Genomic DNA, 21,286 nt, shown 5'->3' on the forward strand with positions numbered 1-21,286 from the left:
CCATTTATTGTACGCAAATGTGAGAAGAACTGGGCATTTTGCCAGCAATAGTTCAGAAGAGAAGACATAGAGGTTGTTTGGATTACATTGCTGATATTGTGACAGCTAAACTGGCTGACATAAACAAACCCCCATTGAAAAGATATTGACTGGGTGGAGCTTTATGGTGGTTATGGCACAGTTTGTTAAGTTTTTAATATGATTACAATCATATAATAATATTGCATCTCTGTGCCACCATACAGAAATGTTTTGTACATAAACAAATTTCCATTCATTTACATTACTGTGTTTGTTGAATAAGTATGATTTTTCATTCATCTGAGCAATAAAATAACATAACATAACATAAAATTAGGTAATGGTGAGAACAGACCATTCAGCCCAGCAATGCTCACCTTTTCCTACCCCTAAGTGCCTCCACTACATGCACTGGCAAGCTATTCCACACATTGACCACTCGCTGTTTGAAAAAATACTTCCTAATATCTGTACGGAATTTCTCCTTTGCCAATTTCCATTTGTGTGCTCTCCTTCTGCTAACCGAACTCAACCTGAAGAATTCCCTATAATTCACTTTGTTAATCCCTTTAATGAATTTAAAAGCCTCAATCAAATCCCCCCTAAACTAAACAGTTTTACTATCCTCGTAACTCTTATCTTTTATACATGGAATCGATCTGGTTGCCCTTCTCTGAACCTTTACGCCTCTATGTCCTTCTTATAGTGTGGTCCCCAGAACTGCACACAGTACTCCAAGTGTGGTCTAACAAGAGTATTGTATAAGGTGAGTATAACTTCCTTGAACAATACTCCTGGCTATGTATCCTAACATCCTATTGGCCTTCTTTACTGCTATCGCACATTGACTAGAACCCAAAGGCTTTGGTCAACTATGACCCCCAAGTCTTTTTCCATTTGAGCACAATCCAATTTTGTACCCCCCATGAAGTAATCCTGCCTTATATTTTTATTTTCCATGTGTAGAACTTTAGTTGTATTGAACTTCATTTGCCAGGTTTCTGCCCACTTCTGGATTCTGTTTAAGTCTTCCTGGATTACTTTAGTAGAGTCTATACTATTAGCAAAACCTCCTAGTTTTGTATCATCTGCAAATTTAACTAAATTACTTTCAATGCCCATGTCTAGGTCATTTATGTAAATGAGGAAGACCAGTGGCCCCAGCACGATCCCTGTGGGACTCCACTTCCCACAATACCCTGCTCGGATAAGGCCCCTCCTACTACTACTCTTTGTGTCCTTTCCCTTAGCCAATTCCGAACCCACTTTAAAATTCCTACAATTCCTACCCTCCTCATTTTGATAATGAGTTTGTCATGTGGTACCTTACTGAATAATGTCATGTTTAGGTTTTTTCACATGTTTTATATAATATAGAGTATACAGAACAATATGCATCACGTTGTACCCACCTCAATTGAAAAAATTACACATTTTGAATTTTTGCATTTTTCACTTTTGGGCAGAAGATATTTTTAGACTTTTCAACTGTAAATGCCTATCAAATCTTTCACCAATTTTCTATTGAGGCCTATTTCTTTTTCTATAGGCCTATTGGGTCACCAATTAATTTTCTGACAAAAATACTTCTTTGAATTTGATGACATTAATTTTTGACATTTTTATTACAAATCGTCATGTCTTAGGCTACCATCAAAAAAAATTCTGGGGATTTTACAGGATTTGTTTCATTTGCGAAGCTTCCCATCGTATCAACTAGACTATGTTTAGGCATATAGCCAATTTCACAAACAGTAAGGCTAAACTACACCTTGTTGGATTTAGAAAACAGTTTGCTGATTCCTTACCATATCTGTCTAATAACAACGCGTCAAAAAGTGCTAGACTTAAGTGAACATTTTAAAATACAATTATAGGTTGTAGGCTAACTGTAGGCCTTCCCTTCCCTGAAAAATCTGATGTTTTCAAACATGCAAGGGTCTTTTATTTATTAAAAAGCGTCTGAAAACCTATTGACAAAATAGTGGTCTTAAAATAGTCTGGGACTATCAGAATGTGTGGGAGAGCTTTGGAACTGCAGGAATAAACACCACTGAGGGCGTGGAATGAAGCCAACCGGTATTTCCTGAAGCCGGGAAAAAGGAATTTATTCATTTGTGTTTACTCGGATAGTAGCACGTTTTTACAGAATAGACTCCGCCTGGGGACGAGTTGGCTTGGGTTCACGCCCACCAAAGTAATATAAACTGAACTGCTCGCGTGGAATATTGGACATATGCAACTGGCAGACATAATACGAAGGTCCTCTCGACAAACAAGAGTAACTGTAATCGAAAATCAGGTTCTGTAAAGAAACGACAAATTACAGTTGTTTAGCTTTCAAAATAAGATATCAACAATTGCCCACGACCGTCTACAACTTTTCAGCCTCCATTCATTCATTCTAGACTGCCTTCAAGCGAAACTGACTGCACGGACGTCATTCGACATCGCGCGTAGTTCAAAGACTGTAAGTTTCTATTTTTTTAAATGTAACATAACACAATGTAATGTAAAATGTAACATAACATAATGTAACATTGATCAGCGTCAATGATGTCAGTCAAGTACTTAAAATAGTAATGATTAAATTATTTTGTAGAAGTAGCCTAGCTAATCTGTTAATCTAACAATAGTTTATTTAAGGCATGTCAATTTAGTACAACAGCCAGTATGAGTTGTAACACCTTACATTTTATAATGGAGAATAGGCTATCGGGATTTTTTCTTTGCATTTTGGTCTTCTACAGTAGACTATATAGCCTACCATAGTTTAACTATAAACCAGCTATAGGCTACTATAATCAATTGTTTCTGGTTAGTTAGTTAGTTAGTTGATAGTTGATAGTTGATCTATTATTCCATTGCTAGCTTTATTTTAGCTCAGCAATGTTTCGAAAAAAAATGACCTAATTACCCAGTTGGCTCTGTTCCTATTCGCCCTGTACCAGTAGGTTTTCCCCCCGAAAGTTATGGCCCCTGTCTGAACTTAGCTGACTCGCTACCACGTTTTCTGAGTTCACGTGGAAAGGGAAAAGTGGGCAGGAGTAAATTCTCTCTCACCAATCACGCAGCTTCTCGTCTTCCCGCTGCACAGTTGAATCTATCCCCGCTTGACCGCCCATTTCCTTGACGTCACGGATAGGTTCTTTTTTATTTTTACAATTCATTGCTACTCTAAGAAAACGACCACTATTACCACTATTATATTATCTTATTTTAGAAATAATGTTGAAAATAAAAATAGGTGTCAGTATTTTCTGAATGTTTTCAGTTTTATAAAATTGCGATTGGGAGGCTTGTTTGCCAATGTATTCCTCTGACACAGCAGACATGCCTACAGACCTGATGACATGTCCCAGGCTATTACCTTAGGCTGTTCTGCCCCTCTCAAATCTGATAATGTCAGATCTTCAACGAGGCAGCAGTTTGGTTATTTTATTAAACAATTACTGAGCAGACATATTATTCAAATTAATTGTACGGTACGATTTATGGTGTGAATGACATGTCTGACGAAACCTAGTGTAGACGCTCCCTGACCACGTCCTTCCTGTAATTGGGTTCCTTTCATTTCCTGCTGTGCTCACACCAGGGTTGGGCAATCCCCTACCACCTCCAGACTATTTCACTTTACATTTGTTATGGCGCCTTCAGAACCGACTAACTTACATAACAGTTCTTGTCTGATGGACCACAGAAGGATCATAAGAACATTGAAGGTGATTATATAGAATTGTACCTACCACCATCTAGACATATCATAGGTAATATTTTGTGGTATATAAATGAAATCTTTCTGAATGGTATGTTATTTGTACCGATATAATTTTATCTTTCTCGGATGATTATCTCCACATGAACGTATATAAGAAAGCAAAAACGGGCCATATGAAACTGACCCCAGTGGCCCTCTCTGCGCTGCGATCCCTTCACTGTTTGCGATCTACTTTTCTCTGCTGGAATGGTGACCTCTAGAGGGCAGAGTGTGATATGACATGTCTGTGCTAATTGTAGAATGATGAAGCCATTTCTCAGGACTTGCCCGTACATGACGCTGTGGGGAATTTGCCCGGACATGTGGAAGTCACACTGTGCTGCTATTGCAGGCCGACCTAACTTGTTGGCCCAACCCCTTAGCTTAAGTAGGAAAACCTACTGAGCCAGAGCACTTAAATACTGCACCATACTAATACCCACAGTCATTCAAAAGGAATAACCTTAAAGAGTCCCTTAAGTTCCTACCGGTACAGAGAGAGAGACCATTAGCTATGGTGAGTTGATTAATTAAATTGTATCATGGTTAAATTTCTATGACATGAATACAAATGTCGGTGTTTGTTCTTTGATATTGTACTTTTTATGTGAACAATTAATTTAATTATTTGTACATTAAGTATTAATCCCAAAATATATCCTACTGCACTGATACTAAATGATGATGTTTGGTATAATGCGTAGGCCAGTTATTCACAGTGAGCAATGTAAAATATGTAAATAGGATGCCAATATGGCTTGGCAGCATCAGATATATAAGAGGTATAAGATTATTTCTGGTTGGACTGTGTTGCTGTGGAGGAGAGAGGATAAGTTGACTAAAATTACGAGCTTCCAAGAACAAATCCAATATTGTTTTTAAATAATTTTACAGTAAAGCACTTTTAGCTGCTTCAAGTGGAGGTTTCAAGTATCAATCTTTTCTATTCATCAGATGTGCCATTCACTTTCATTTTAGGAGAAACAGGGACTGTCCGTCCCATTAGGGATTTTTCCAAGTTATCGCTTTCACTCTTAAGATGAGTAACTGTGAGTCGCTGCTGAGCTCCTGAGGCTGAGGTAAGGGGATGTGGAGCGGAGTGTAGGGCATATGTGACCCTCTGTTGTTTTCTCGCCCCTCCAGTGCCGAACCATGTCTGTCATCAACAAGCAGATCCTGACCCCTCTGAGGAACAGGCCGACCCGCCGGAACCTGTTCGGGCCGGTGGACCGGGACCAGCTGCAGGAGGACTGGCAGAATCTCATCCAGAAAGAACTGGAGGACGCGTCCCGGCGCTGGAGCTTCGACTTCGCCACGGAAACGCCCCTGGAGGGCGGGGACTTCCAGTGGGAAGGGGTGGTGGGGGCCAAGGTGCCAGTACTGTACCGGTCCTGTATGGTAGGCAAGGTCAGGTCCAAGAGGCAAGGAGGGTCTACATCGAGGGCAAAATCTGGGCAGACCGACAAGGAAAACACTCCATGCACCCCCACCAGGTGCAAGGCCCAGCCCCAGAACCTGGAGGTGACGCCGGAGAAAAAACCCAGCCAAATACTGAAGAGGAAACAGACCAACATCACAGGTATGTGGGCAACCGTGAAATACCGCCATGCAGTTTTTCCTGTTTTTCAACATTTTCTAATAGAAAATCATAGAACTGCTTACATCAGAACAATAAAAAGATATATATTCTCAAAGATATAAAATTCTAAAAGTAGATAAGACTACTGAAAATGTCTAGATAAATCATCTGAGCTGCCCTCCATGACCTGACTTTGAAATATCCTATATCATTTTATTTTAATGCTTTATAATGTCTTCTGTTGGTCACATTGAGAAGCTAGGAGGGCATGTTCAGTCTTGTCCTGTGTCAGTTCTCTTTGCAGCCAGTAGGTGGAGACTGTGAACAGATAGTGACTCATGTCTTCTGCGTTTCTCAATAATCAAAGGGAACTGGTTATGTGGATAGGGTGTGGTTATATATATATATATATATACGTGTGTTATATGATATTGCAATGGGCTGACTCAGTTTTTCCCTGTCCCTCTCCCTACAGATTTCTACCAGGTGAAGCGCCGGGTAGCAAACTCGCCACGGAAATCAGGGCAGTGAGGAGGGCCAACGGTCCCCAAATACCGCAGAAACCCTACTGCCTCTCAGGAACTCAGTCATACACAGACTGTAAAACTATTTCACCAGAAGGACTTGAACATGTGTATCTTTGTATATAGAAGGGCAAATTCAGTGCTTTTTATTCCATCGACATCATGTCTGTCTGTGCTGCCTTCCCGTTATGTGTGCCTCATACTACCTGATAGAGAAAGGTCAAAGGGGCGGGCTCCTTTCATAGTGGTACACATCATTAGTCTTAGTAGAGGGTCAGATACTCAAAAAATGCATCCCCCTTTCATCCACTAACACTTGTCTCCTACCCTGCTCCTACCCCAAAGTATCTGGAGGAAAGGAGGGGGAGGAGATGAGTGGAGGAAAGGAGGATACATTTTTTGGGTATTGGGGCACACCCTATGATGTGGTCACATTCTGTTTGAATCTCTGGAGCTGCCTCATGGGAAGACCATGTAATCCTGGAGACAGGAGTATGGAGGACACTCAGAGGCCAGCACCACAGATCTAAACATCCTTCATAGTGATGCTGATGAGTCAACAGGCACGGTTATGCACACGTCTTTGTACATGCATGTGAATGTTATTTAAGGTGAGGTTTTTTTTTACCTTTTTAACTTTATACCTTTTTTCAGGTTTTTTTGTCCTCTATCAGAACGGTTTGCCTCTCCTGCTAGCATTTCCTGTCTAAAATTCTTTTTGAAAATACAAATCTAGAGGTTGGCCACTAGGGTTCAAATGACCATGCTCACCTATCCTCGAATCAACATTGAATTTCCCTGCAGTTTTCGTGTGTCACACTCCTGTTGGTGCTAATATGAAGTTACACAAATCTGAGGAGTTGGAAACTAGATGTGAAAGGTGACACAATGCTAAGTGTGTCTCAAAGAGTCTCTACCAGGCTTGTGTCAGCTAGTTTATGAGGTGGAGTGCAGTCACAAGCAGGTGAGGTGGCCTATAAACGGCTAAACTTCTTAAAAAGACAAGAGGTTTAATTATGAGATGTAATAAGCTTTTTATCCATTATTGTTAATGATGAGCGCAGTGCAAGATATTAAAAATATTAGGTCCATGCACAAATCCACTAAACTCAAATGTAGCGACCTACAAGTACATACAATTCATTCAAAAAGTATGTATAGAAACAAAAGATTATCGAAGAGTACTTAAAACTATTTGAAGTACAGTGCTTCAAGTACAGTGCAATTAGATACACCTAAAAGTGTTTCACGTTCACGTGCAGTATTGGTGCAGTTATAGTTATTTATTTGTATGGTGGAAAATCCTTGTGTCATTGGTCATTTGATTGGAGGAGAATTGGCAGCCAAGCTCAACACTATGCAGTTGTGATTATAATATGTACATAGTCTTGTAATGTTCTTTGTATGATGTTAAGGAAATATCTTTCAGCTTTCAGCTTTATCTCTCTTTTCCCTAAATTGCACTTGTATTTGTTTATTCCTAAAATTAGATTATGCACATATATACTTTGTCAAAATATATAAAGTTGTATTTATTGTTATACTGTAGATGATGTGTGTCTCTTAATTGAGATTAATAAATATTTGCATTCTCTCTGATTATGTTTTTGCTTCTTTTTTTTCATAAGAAGAATGTTAATACCGAGTACAGATATTGTCAATATTAAATAATTAAAATGTATATAATTATGCTTTATATCCTCCCACCAGACAATATACTGCCATGAAAATAAATCAGTGCTTTAATTGAGCCATCTTAAGAGTGTGTTCAAAATTGAATAAATATAACACTTTTAAGCTCAGTGTTGGAGGATCAAATGACTGGGTATTTTGGTGCTTCTAGTAGTACATCTACATAGTGCAGATGTACTAAAGTACTGAGACATGCCATAGGAAATCAGATAAAATTAATATTGCTGTTTAAATGAGTCTGTGTATGAGAAGTAAACTATACTCTGTCAGCAATTTCTTCTGTGAATAACAAAAAAGAAAAGCATTGAAAATCTGGCGTACAATCAGAAATAAACTGGAGCAATTATATGGAGTCACATTGAGGTGTCCAGGATTTCTTCATTAGAGCAGAAGAAAGTCAGACCTTCCTCTGAACAGAACATACCAGTCTGAACATTACTAAACAGCAGTATGCTGGCCAGTTTAGTCACTTAGATATGATTAGCCTTGAGGTGCAAAACTCCTGACAGGGGACTGCCCTTACAACAGAAGTGTTAATTAGCTTTACACCTACTTGTGTTGATGGGAATGGCAAACAAAATCACATAATCTCTCTTTTTCACAGATGTTCAGTTTGATTATGTTTTATGAGCATACATTTTTATCAGAGTATTTTTTACCCAGTCTTTCTGGAACATGCATTTAGTGAAGCATTTAGTGAGGCTGGTAACCTGATAATAAATGGTGCTTTATGAAATATTTATAGATTGAATGATTACATGTGCCATTGATTTCAAAAGCATCCAGGGCTATCCTGTTTATTTAATAATAAACAGTTTATGTAAAGATTAGTTTAAAATGTAAAAATGAATAATTTGCCATACTGAAAAAACATTTAAAACATGCTGTTTACATCAAACATACTGAAATACTGGCCTAAAATTGCTTGCTAAACATTTTTGTCTTCTTATTTGAATTATATAATATAGTCTTTCACTGTGGTGTTTCGACAGTGACGCAGAGCCAGTGCCTTGAATCAGAGCTTCTCGTCCAAAGCTGACCAGTTGCCAGCATTTTCCAAAAATCTTCCTGCCTCCAGCACGTTAAATTATTCACACTCTTCCTTCAATTTCCATCTATTTTCTTCGGTCTGTTTGATCTCTACCCTTCTCAACTCCCCTGCCTCCACCCCCCGCATGAGCGGTATCTAAGGGAAGATTTGACAACATCCCCTCCCCCAGACGTATGAGCTCAGTGTGCCCCCGGTGTGTGGTTCACCCGGGGCAGGAGAGGAAGCAGAGAGGGCTTGCACAAACACACCCACAGGTTCGCTGAAAAAAAAAAAACGGCAGCATTTCATTGGAGTCATTTTTAGGAATGCACAAAGTGTGAAATCTAATGTGTCTGTGTGCTTGAGTTAGGTCATCATAATAAAACCCCCAAGCACTACAAGAGGATATGTTCTGTTTTCCCTGCATTCATTCTCTGACACACACACAGGCAGATACATACACACACACTCTCTCTTTTGTGTGGCTGCTCTGTGCTTCAGGACCTTATGGATGAGTGAGCCTGCTGTAGAACCCCTGCTGCTCCCCTCCTCACGCCCCCCCCCCCCCCCCCCTCACAGTCACACAGCACCTGCACGCGTGCGCAAACGGCTCCTCCACCAACCCCCCCCTCACAACTCACCCCCCTCCCCTCCACACCCCACCCCCCTCCCTCCACACCATGCTTCAAGACACAGCACTGATGTGGATGAGCAGATCAGTTTTTTTCCATCTGGCGGAGAGAGAAAGAGAGACCGAGCAGGAGTAAGCTAGGCAGGGAAAAAGAGAGAAAGAGCAAGACAGGGAGGGAGGGAGGGCGAGCTAGCAGCAGACAGAGACACCGCGAACATGTTTGCTGTAAACAATGGCACATGAGGCACTGACAGAGTGACGGAGGGGAAGAGAGAAGAGGTGTGTTTTTCGGGGAGGGGGGGGGGGGTCTCGTGTGGGGGACATGGAGAGAAGAATGCGTCCCGCCATCAGACCTGCTCGGGCCGTGGCTGTTCAGGACTAAACAGTATGGTAACGTTTCCAGAACCATCTACCGAACGCCTGCGTCTCCCCCTCCATGTCTGTGCGTCATCCATCTCTCAGATTCTGTTTTTATTTCAATTCCAACAACATCCAGTCTTCTGCCCCAGTCATTCTCCAACATCTCTCTCTCTCTCTGTCTGTCTTGTCCATTCCTGTCCTGCCTTCTTCCCCCCTGCGAATGTGTTTGAGGATGGGTCCATGCTTATACCTCTGTGGCAGCGTTTTTCTTCGCAGTGGTTGTTCCTGCTGCTTTCTTGCGGAGATGGCAGTGAGCATTACTTCCCCCTCAGCAGTCTCTTAATGCGAATGCTGGACGCTCTTTGTTTTGATGGAGTGGATCGGACGGGGGGGCTGGGGGCGGAAACACATTCATGAAAAAGCTCTTCAGGCATGTGGACAGGAATGTTTAGTTTACTAATGGATTCACATGTTAATCAGTCTCCACGGTGCTGTTTATTACGATCAATTTCCCTCCAAGACTGGCGTTGGGCACTTTACGGCCATAGTACATATTGTACCCTCACACCTCTGCTCGGATAAAAAAAACAAAAAAAAAAACACGCAAGGGAACAACAATGAAAAAACCTGATGTTGGCCCAGTGAAAGAAATGAGGACACGCCTGTGAGGGTTTAACTGCCATCCTGAGCTGCCTGCACAAGCGTCCTGGAGGGATTTCTGTGGCTTATCGGACACGAAACGTTTACATTTGTCAAAGCCCGAATGACCCAGTCATATTCAGTGTCCGGTTCCTTGGATTACAGTTATTCATTAGAGTTGTGTTCTGAATCTTTAGGGCTGTGTTTATTATTTTTAAAAAGGTGTCAGGTTAATTGACATGTTTCAAATTGAAAAGAATTTCGGTTAGAAATGACAGGCAAGCACAGATTTGTTTGGATGACTGGAAAGCACAGCCATGAGAAGAACAAATGGTTTATTAACATGCTTATTTAGGGTACAGAATTAAACACAGGGCTGTACAGATGATTGTTTTTTTATATTTTTACATTTCATTGTATACATTTCTTTTCATTTACACTTTTCATTTTTATTTCTCTTGCAGAGATGGTAAAATGTAATTCAGATTAATCTGCTTACTGATTTCCATCTGTTTGGTGGGGACATGCTGACCTACTGTATCCATTTGTCTTGTTATCATTATACATATTTTATAAAAGGACTGAATCTTGTTGTTTGTAACTATTTATTTTATGAAAGGACCTATAAAGAACATAATCTGCTGGACTGTGCAGCTGGGAATTGTAGTCCCTGAATGAAGCTGACGAGGAGTCCCAAGCAGTCCACACCTCAGACTGAAGTTGTGCAAATAGCACCTGTTTTTGGCTGATAAAAAAATAATGGAAATACTAGGAAAATAGCTATGCTGGACACTGCATTTCACTTCAGAAGAGAAATAAACATTCATGCAGCCAAACTGCACTTCAAATAATTGTTCCATGATCAATAATAGCAGAAGAAATATAAATATTATACTGTACTGCTGAACAATTAAAATGTGTGTCTGAAGCAAATATCTGAAAAGTGGACATATATCAGTAACATATAATACAATACTAATAGATCAAATGTTTAATTGTCTGTTAGATTCTGATCTCCTCCTCACAACTGAAAGCAGAAATGCTATTCCTACCAGCACTCCCTTTAATCTCAACAATTTTGCTAGTCAGCAGATTCAACAACAGGTTAAAAATGATTACAGCATTTTTTGTGACTCTTAAGACACTAGTGCACATTTCTGCTGGAGGAGAAATATATTGCCACAATGCATTTGACAAAAAAAATCAGCTGTGCTGCACAGGACAGAACTGGCACCTTTTTAATTTTAGACGTCAAATTTGAAATGGCCTGATTTATGCACTGGCTCTAACCCACTTCCTGTATCTATAAATACAATTTTTAATATCAACAGCACACAAGAGTTTGGATGAGCTGGCCTTCCCAAACTCTACCTAATGGGTCTCCCAGGGGTTTGAAGACGGGCTCCAGACGTCTGTCCATCAGCCATGGCCACTGACCCGCCACGCCCCATCTCCCTGTCCTCCCCGCACCAGCCGGAGAAGGGCGAGGCGGCCACGCTGGGGTTGCCCCCGACGACGGGCCATGGCGGCTCGGACGGGAGCATCGGCGTCGAGGCGGCCGAGACCCCCGACCCCCAGCGCATGCGGGCCGCCGTGGAGCACCTGCAGCAGAAGATCCTGAAGATCACAGAGCAGGTGCGCGTGGAGCAGGAGGCGCGTGACGAGAACGTGGCCGAGTACCTGAAGCTGGCGCACAACGCCGACAAGCAGCAGGCCTCCCGCATCAAGCAGGTCTTCGAGAAGAAGAACCAGAAGTCAGCTCAGACCATCGCACACCTGCACAAGAAGCTCGAGCACTACCACAGGAAGCTGAAAGAGATCGAGCAGGTGGGTCCCCTCCACCTCCCCTCCCCTCCTCTCCACCTTCACTCCACCTCCCCTCCCCTCCCCTCCACCTCCCCTCCTCTCCACCTTCACTCCACCTCCCCTCCCCTCCACCTCCCCTCCCCTCCTCTCCACCTTCACTCCACCTCCCCTCCCCTCCTCTCCCCTCCCCTCCACCTCCCCTCGACCCCACACACTGGCTCTTCACACTCTTTGTGTTAACGTTTTCAGCCTGGCTCAAATAAACAGGAGATCTTTTTAAAATCCATTATGTAACAGTCAGACGTCTATACAAATTGACCGTTTGTTTTCAGTACTGGAGCACATCTATTGATTTCTTTTGATGCAGCTAAAATAAATAGATGTGGTGTGGGAAGGCATATTCACACTAAGCCATGTTTATTATTTTACTGATGGAGCTACATCTCTCCCACCCACCCTATTCTGCCCCACCCCGCCCCGCTCCTGGTCCGCATTGTCCCCCACCACCCCCCCCCCCCTCTGCAGAACGGTCCCGCGCGGCAGCCTAAAGACGTCCTGCGGGACATGCAGCAGGGGCTGAAGGACGTGGGGGCCAACATGCGGGCGGGGATCAGCGGGTTCGGGGGCGGGGTGGTGGAGGGGGTGAAGGGGGGGGTGTCCGCCCTGTCCCACACGGCCGTGGTCTCCAAGCCGCGCGAGATCGCCAGCCTGATCCGCAACAAGTTCGGCAGCGCCGACAACATCGCCCAGCTGAAGGACACGCTGGAGGGGCCCCAGCCGGAGGAGACCCCCCGGGCCCTCAGCGGCAGCGCCACCCTCGTCTCCAGCCCCAAATACGGCAGCGAGGACGACTGCTCCAGCGCCTCCTCGGGGTCCCCCGCCGGGAGCAACTCCGGGGCGGGGGCCGCCTCGGGCCTGGGCCCAGCCATGGGCAGCCCCAAGTCCACCATGCTGGACGGCCTCCACCACAGCTCCTGGGAGCCCCTTTTGGAGGCCCTGCAGGAGATCAAGGGCAGCCAGTCCCACCTGGAGGACTCCATAGAGGACATGAAGGCCCAGCTGCAGAGCGACTACTCTTACATGACCCAGTGTCTGCAGGAGGAGAGATACAGGTGCGCCACCGGGCCTGGGACACTTTGCCTGCATTAGCCTGCATTAGCCAGCGTTAGCCTGCATTAGCCAGTGTTAGCCAGCATTAGCCTGCATTAGCCAGCGTTAGCCTGCATTAGCCAGTGTTAGCCAGCGTTAGCCTGCATTAGCCAGTGTTAGCCAGCGTTAGCCTGCATTAGCCAGTGTTAGCCAGCATTAGCCAGCGTTAGCCTGCATTAGCCAGTGTTAGCCAGCGTTAGCCTGCATTAGCCAGTGTTAGCAAGCGTTAGCCTGCGTTAGCCAGCATTAGCCAGTGTTAGCAAGCGTTAGCCTGCGTTAGCAGGCATTCTCCCAGCAGCAGGCTTCCTCACTGACCTATGCACTTGTGTGATGGTTGCATACGCTTGGCTTCTCTGCGCAGGTACGAGCGTCTGGAGGAACAGCTCAACGACCTGACAGAGTTGCACCAGAATGAAATGACCAACCTCAAACAGGAGCTCGCCAGCATGGAGGAAAAGGTGGCCTATCAGTCATACGAGAGAGCGCGAGACATACAGGTGAGAAACTGTGTTTTGTGTGGTGGAGTTAATGCTTATGGAGGTTTCCACAACAGTCAGAACACAGGGGGTATACTTTTCCTGATACTCTTCTCTCCTTTGTCAAAGGATCCAAGTTTGGCACACCTGCCAGTATTTTAGCTATACATTATACCTGTAGATGTTATGATGCAATTTGAGTGTGAAAATTTGGTTTCTTATTATTATAATAACTCCGCCTTAACAAGATTAAAGGTAAAAAGTTTGAATGCTCCAGGGTAACGTGTAAAGTAGAAGAAAATTAATGAAAATATGAATAACATCAATTAAATTGTAACACAATTTTCATTTTCAAACAACTCAAAATGAGTCTTTAATTAGCATATTAGAGCCCCCCTTCTGACCCCAATGTGCATGTGCGATTTGAGCCCCAAACCCTGATTCAGGCCCCCGATCCTCATTGAGGCCCCTACCCCAGCGACTCAGGCCCCTGATCCTCATTGAGGCCCCTACCCCAGCGATTCAGGCCCCTGATCCTCATTGAGGCCCCTACCCCAGCGATTCAGGCCCCTGACCCTCAGAGAGGCCCCTACCCCAGCAGACCCTCAGTGAGGCCCCTACCCCAGCGGACCCTGACTGAGGCCCCTACCCCAGTGATTCAGGCCCCTGATCCTCAGAGAGGCCCCTACCCCAGTGATTCAGGCCCCTGACCCTCAGAGAGGCCCCTACCCCAGCGGACCTCAGAGAGGCCCCTACCCCAGCGGACCCTCACTGAGGCCCCTACCCCAGTGATTCAGGCCCCTGATCCTCAGAGAGGCCCCTACCCCAGTGATTCAAGCCCCTGACCTTCAGTGAGGCCCCTACCCCAGCGGACCCTCACTGAGGCCCCTACCCCAGTGATTCAGGCCCCTGACCCTCAGTGAGGCCCCTACCCCAGCGGCCCCTCAGTGAGGCCCCTACCCCAGCGGCCCCTCAGTGAGGCCTGACAGGCTGCTGTGCGCACACAGGAGGCGGTGGAGTCCTGCCTGACGCGGGTCAGTAAGCTGGAGCTGCAGCAGCAGCAGCAGCAGGCGGTGCAGCTGGAGGGGGTGGAGAAGGCCACCGCCCGCGCCCTGCTGGGCAAGCTCATCAACGTCATCCTCACGCTCATGGCCGTGCTGCTGGTGTTCGTCTCCACGCTGGCCAGCTTCATCACGCCGCTGATGAAGACCAGGGCCCGGGTCGGGGCCACGCTGCTCCTCCTGGTCCTGTTGGGCTCCCTGTGGAAACACTGGCGGCTCCTGGAGCCCTGGCTGGGGCCCGGCTGAGCGACAGGCACGGGGCCCCGCTGTGGGGCCGCACAGACTCACACACAGGCTTCCTGCGACATCCTCTCACTTGGAGAGCCATCATCCATTTTATCCATAGGGCTTTTACTAGGAAGGCCGGTAACACGTTTGAGAGAACAACAGAACAGAATATACATCACAAACTGTTTTAAACTTTGTCTGTGACCATCCCCTACATAGGGACAAAGACGTCACAAAGGATTTGAGTGCCAGTGCAGGGGGTATTTGGCATCAATGGTGAGACTGAGACGGAGCAGCGATTGTCTGTATGGTACGAGCTGGTTGGTGCCTTGCATGGCAGCCAAATGTGTATGAACGGGTGGACGGGAAACATCAATTTTACAGCGCTTTGGATGAATGTGCTATATACATGCCAACCGTTTACCGTTTACTTGGCAACCTCCAGTACTTCTACACACCACCATGAACAACAAAGCCCATGCTTGTAAAACGATGGGACTTGCCACAAAAACGTTTTTTGGTAATTACTTTTTTTTTTCCAGTGAATCAGCAAGTTCTTTTCCCCAATTTTGGTTTTTGACAGCATGAACTATATAATTACAGATTCTATTAGCTATAATGCAGAAAGAAAGCCAAACTGCAGATTTGGTGGTAGCACTAGAATGGGATATTCAGCTCTCAGATTCTGAGATCAACACCTCAGTTTACCTCTTAAGCAGACTGTAAACACATTCACACCTGATCTGATGACTTATGCCTGCAAACACACACACGCTCACACACACACACACACACACACGCTCAGACTCACATACTCGCATTCTCTCACACACAAACATAGCGCAGTGTCTTCAGAATTTTGTTCTTGGCTTCCACTTTAAAGGAACACACTGTTTCCACAGCTTTCGGTTACTATGGATCACACTTGCACCAATAAGCAAAATGCACACATACGCAAGAGATGTACATTTACCTTGATAAAGAGGGAAACTGTAGTAAAATCTACTGCACTTACTGTTTTTTGGCTGGCAAGCTGATATTCCGTTGTCTGTAGAGAAAGACACAGTTTAAGCTTGAATGCTTGAATGCTTGATCAAAATATATAAAATCTCAAATGTTTTGCTTTTGTTTTCTTTCCATAGATAAACATCAAGATTATTTTTTAAATATTAAAATTGAATCCATTTTTTGACAGGAAAAAACAAAAGTAATCAGCATGTTGATCATCTTATCTCATTGTTGTATATTAACAAATAGCTTTTATTACAAATAGACAGTAATTCACTACCACATTTTCATGTTGCAAAGAGACAAAAATCATTCTGTCTGGCACAACTGTATTTGTTTACTACAAAGTTAGTGTAGTGTAGAATTCAGACAACATTAACTAGAATAATATATTTAAATAGATTAACCAGCAATGCACCCTCACTTCTCATCGATTTGGCTGCACCATATTCTCTAAATTCCATGCCACTTAGATTGTGATATTTCATTGATCTTTTGCAGTGGATTCTTTCAACATCTTATCCAGTTCAATATCCACAATACAGTTGTCTACCTTGTTTACCTGGACCTAGTGTTCCATTCAGTGGGAACAGTTCATTACATCAGAGCGAAAACCTGCAGTGTGCAGTGTTCAACTGGAATCTGAGAGAGCTTTAAACAGGTTATCGTCCGTTTTTGTTCTTGCTCTGCTGTGAATTTGCCTTTATTCAGAAGCATTTTACCAGTTTTTTAAGTTTTGTGTTAATTCTTATTTTATTTTATTTTTTTATTAATGCAAATGACAAACGACCCATGCTATTACCTTTACCTTAATAACCAATGCTTGGCTGAATTTAATATTAAAAAACACATCAGGAAAATATAGCAATGCAAATAACGCAATAATTATCAACTTTGCAGACAAAGTAAGTTTGAATTGCAACAGTACATATTTTATAACAAATAACAACTTGTTGAAGACATGAAGTAATGTTTTGTTAAAGATTTTATACTCTTGAGCCTACACAAATAACTTGAAACAGATGCTTGACTTTCAACTGTTTCTCCATTACTGTAGATACCTACCATAAAATATTCAAAAAACAAAGAAATACACACTATGGAAGTTGGCGCAATGTGGCAATAAGAGATACCAGTATGTGGCTTTGGACATCAATACCAATTTTCATATGAAGGTCTCTGGCTTAAGATAAATTTGATTTAGGTTCATGTATGGGTCCAATACCCAGGGTTTACAACCTTGCAATTCCAAACCAAGCTTTGGCTCAATAAAAACAGCCTTGAGCCAAGGGCAATAACTTCTGAACAAACAGACCAAGGGTATTTTTGTACCTGTAATATTCAGATTCTGAAGGATTCTGTTACAACTCACAGCTGGCCTCAGTACTTTACTATATATTCAACAAGAGGACTGCCAAATCTGGCAAACTTAATCCCACTTGTGCAGGGGTAAATATATGGCACAGAAACATTTGATTATATTTAGTCCAAACTGGACCATGAAAAGTCCACATGGAGACTTATCTTGTAGTATTGACTGATTTGTTATTTGGCTACACATTACAGAAAATAGAGACGAGAACAGCCATTCAGCCCAACAATTCTCTGTGTTTAGCTACTACTAAGGGGTACCTAGAGCACACTATGTACCTAACTAGATAGATGCTATCCAGTATGTAAATGCATACTATATATGCATTCAATCTGTTTCCATGGACACAAAAGATTTGGCATATTAACAAGCATGGGACGGTTATATGTTTATTCATGAAAATATTCTTATGTTTGGGGTCAATTTAACCCAATTTAATATTTGACACCTCTTAAAAAACGGGTTCAAAACCTTTCATATTGATACTGCGTGATTTTTCTCATTTGGAGGGATAAAATGGTAAACATGCAATGAACATGCTATGTTCTGTACCTGTAAAATATACAACCATTTTTATCTCAGATTTCATTGTGGATGATTCTGGTGGCACTTTCCATTAGAGGTTTCGAACTTTCGCTTACTGTACTTCAGGCTCTAAAATGAGATTTCTCACAGATTTATGGATAAAGGGATAGTCATTTTTGAAGCAATAAGAAGTCAACAACCAAATTGTCAAACTATTTATATTACAATAATTGTGGGTTTATTTAAATTGTTGGGCTTAATTAGACCCCAAATATAAAAGCAGTCAAACTATTAACATAATAGGAGGGTTAAGGTAACAAAACGGACATGTTTTAGCACAGTATTTTCATGGGTACTCTCAAATGACATTTTAATAGCATTTCTCTAGTTCCATCATGATTTTGCTTTTTTCTTATCCCATTTTTCTCCACTGTTGGTGCACTAAACTGAGCTTGTGAACTCAAGGACTCTCACTGTCAAACAAATCACTTTCAAATAAGATGCAATTGTCTGTGTTGGGTAATCTTCCTGAGGATATGGTCATATGCATATCTGGGCAGCCCTGGTCAAAAAGCCTTTTACAATTAACATCTTGGTGAGCAGAAGCAAACCTGAACTGCAAATGTTTGAGTCGAACATGAGACCTTTCTGAAAATGTTACAGGCACATGGCCTTTTTCATTATTTAGTATTTTGAAACTGTAAAAAATGTAAATAAAAAGTATTCTTGCTTTAAAATATGAAGAAATGCGTCATGTTTAACTAGCTGGCTTCTGTTCACCAAGATATTAATTGTAAAAGGCTCCTTGACCAGGGGTGCCCAAATCTTTGCATATGACTGTAAAGTGAATAAATTGTCAAAGAATGTGTACGTGTTCTCTGGTGGAGGTGGACAGGGAAACAGAATGTGAATACGACAGATTATGAATGCTAGTGTTATTCTGTGTCACTTTGAAAATGCAGAAAGGTTGTCTGTGTAAGTTGGGAAACATATTATTCTGGGGGAAAAAGGTGGTTTCTCAACAGCTACTATCCACTGTATACTACCAGGCAATAACATTCACCCTGGGTTGTCCTCTAAAAAATGCTAGAAATCAACAGCTAGATAAATATGAAGACCACAATCTCTTTTATGAGTGCTTAGAGCATCCAACTAAATGCTTTCCTTAAGCTTGAGGTCCAAAATCTTGTTTCCCCTCCGTGGAAATTACATTAATTTGAAGGAAAAATAAAGGTAAATCCAATGTTAACAGTTGATGCATATGTTGTACAGAATCTCCTCCGAAAGCACACAGGCTTGGCAGATAGATGAGGGTTGAACTCCACATTTACTATAGAAGCTAGTTCAACAGAATTCATTTAATTGCACGTGTGACCAGGCAAAGTGAACATAGGAATGTTAATGTGCATCTTTAAATGGGATTTCCTGAAAATAAACAGGGCCTTTTACGGTGTCTTACACTTGAGCACCCCCTGGTGGCTAATTTTGTTTTTTGTCAAGTGCTTGGTTAAAACATCTTTTTTTGTCTAGTTTTGGGGTCACCGATTTTGTTAAAACCATACATTTGAAAAAGTTAGCGGAGTATCATTTTTAAGCAGTAGTTTTTCAAACAATAAAAGGTCATGAAAAATACAAGTTTACCGTTTAATTCTGCATCAAATGCCTTCCTTGACGAGCAAGTTGAATGGATGAAATGTCTTGTAGTGAAGGCTAAGAAACCACATTACATTTTCTTGGGAAGAGGTCCTTACCAGTGACAAGAAACAGAAATGGTTGGCGAAAGTAATGTATTCTAAATGCCATTTTCTGTGCGGACGAAGATACGATCAGTGCTCACTTTGTCGGGGGGCTGATCGTGACCCTGGGCTTTCGCAGTGATAAAACAGGACGCCAAACGCTTTCCCTACTCATGCGGTAATTAACAGGATCGCAGAGAACAGTGCAAATGTCCAGAGCGGTTCTGTTGTAACCAGTAGTTCTAATTCTAATCAGTCCTACCAGGGCACTGTTCCCTGTTCTCAAGCCTCCTGTGAAACAATGATCCGGTTGAGGTAAAAACTCATTTCAATTAATCTAATTTAGCTACCAAGCATGTGAACTTAAAATTGTGCCAACTCATTTTATCTCTAAAAACAGACTGGTACCCTTTTTCCCTTTGTGCACCCTCCCTTCACAAGTTTAAGAGGACAGCAGTCTTCAACATCATAGTCATTTAGCAGAGGCTCTTATCCAGAGTGACGTACAATAAAGTGAAAATCATAACCAGGAACAAGTGCGCTGAAAACCCAAGAGGGAAGTACGGTTCCAAGTACTAGAGTGATCACATGGATAAAACTTGAACCCTTGTAGAATATTTCTAGCGATTTATGAGACTGGTGACTATATTGGGCGGGTGATGCTTTTGACCATTTCTTAATACATAATTTTTCAATAACCTTCAGATTCAGAGCGTTCAGTCTGCAGTGGGCACTGCCCTCCTAAATTCAAACCACAGACTCTCAGTTCAAGGCCGGATACTTGGATGGTCATAGTAATTATTTTATGCAGTTAACCGCTTCTTTGCGGATATTTCACTGTAGGAAAGACTGCAATCAAAACCACAACTGGAGAACGTGTCCAGAACGCTCTGCTTTCCTCAGCTCATCACAGCCTGTTTCAGTTGCAATTAAATTCAGCATTGGAAGGAGTCCCATTAACAAAGTAATATTTCACATGTGTTGGCAAGCTTTGGGTAATGCATCCTTTGTGGAGTAATTACTCATGTACCTGTGCCATTTATCTAATCATTTCTGAGATTAGACTGCGTACCGCGTGACGCTTTGAAGATCAGGGCTGAAACACAAATCACACAGCTGGGATATACATCAGCCGTACGGGCCCTAGTGAAGGCAGAAGGGTATGTGAATACCCTTGCCAACTGATTTCACTTCCAGCAACCGGCAGCCATTTTACACATATAGGAGTACAGTCATTCCTTTAGATGAAGCCTTGTAGATGCACTGCCCACGGACGGGAGGGCCTCAGCCAGCAGGGTATCCACCGCCATTTTGTCCCATAGCGCTAAGTCACCAACTGACAGAGGACTGGCACAGGTCTAAAATTATAAAAGTATTAAAATTATACAGGGAAAAGTATACAAATTTATATTCACTTCCATGGTAAAAGGTGGTTATATTTTGTGCAAGAGTAAATATACCAAATCCAAATTTCCTTATCCAACAGAAAGAGAAGTTCCATAAAACCTCAAAAGAGTTGGATTTTTTTTTGTCCTTTCCTTTTATATTTTGGATATTTCACCAGAGATTTTGGCAATCTCATAAGCATTGTAGCTACAATCTTGACTGAGGACAAGAAAATGACAGAATCCCAATAGCCACCAACATACACTTTCCTATTTTGATAGCAATTTATCACCTTATCTCCAAATG

At 42.6% G+C, this 21,286-nt stretch overlaps 2 protein-coding genes across 3 annotated transcripts; both read left to right on the forward strand.

The window, feature by feature from the left end:
- The first annotated feature begins 2,272 nt into the window (after window positions 1-2,272).
- cdkn1a (cyclin dependent kinase inhibitor 1A) lies at window positions 2,273-7,480 on the forward strand. Of its 2 annotated transcripts, none has more exons than XM_061220333.1 (3): window positions 2,273-2,491; window positions 4,922-5,357; window positions 5,833-7,480. In XM_061220333.1, the coding sequence occupies exons 2-3, from the start codon at window positions 4,931-4,933 to the stop codon at window positions 5,886-5,888; spliced, it is 483 nt and encodes a 160-aa protein (XP_061076317.1). In that variant the 5' UTR covers window positions 2,273-2,491; window positions 4,922-4,930; the 3' UTR covers window positions 5,889-7,480. The 2 variants fall into 2 exon arrangements, with proteins under 2 accessions (XP_061076317.1, XP_061076316.1); XM_061220332.1 differs by lacking the exon at window positions 2,273-2,491 and adding an exon at window positions 4,184-4,295.
- A 4,178-nt stretch (window positions 7,481-11,658) lies between these two features.
- Window positions 11,659-16,164, forward strand: tmcc2 (transmembrane and coiled-coil domain family 2). Its single transcript, XM_061218728.1, has 4 exons — window positions 11,659-12,060; window positions 12,565-13,151; window positions 13,550-13,685; window positions 14,672-16,164. Exons 1-4 carry the CDS (start codon window positions 11,659-11,661, stop codon window positions 14,969-14,971), a joined length of 1,425 nt encoding a protein of 474 aa, XP_061074712.1. The 3' UTR covers window positions 14,972-16,164.
- Window positions 16,165-21,286: the final 5,122 nt, after the last annotated feature.

This window comes from Conger conger, chromosome 14 (genome assembly GCF_963514075.1).
Source record: "Conger conger chromosome 14, fConCon1.1, whole genome shotgun sequence".
Classification (NCBI taxonomy): Eukaryota; Metazoa; Chordata; class Actinopteri; order Anguilliformes; family Congridae; genus Conger; species Conger conger.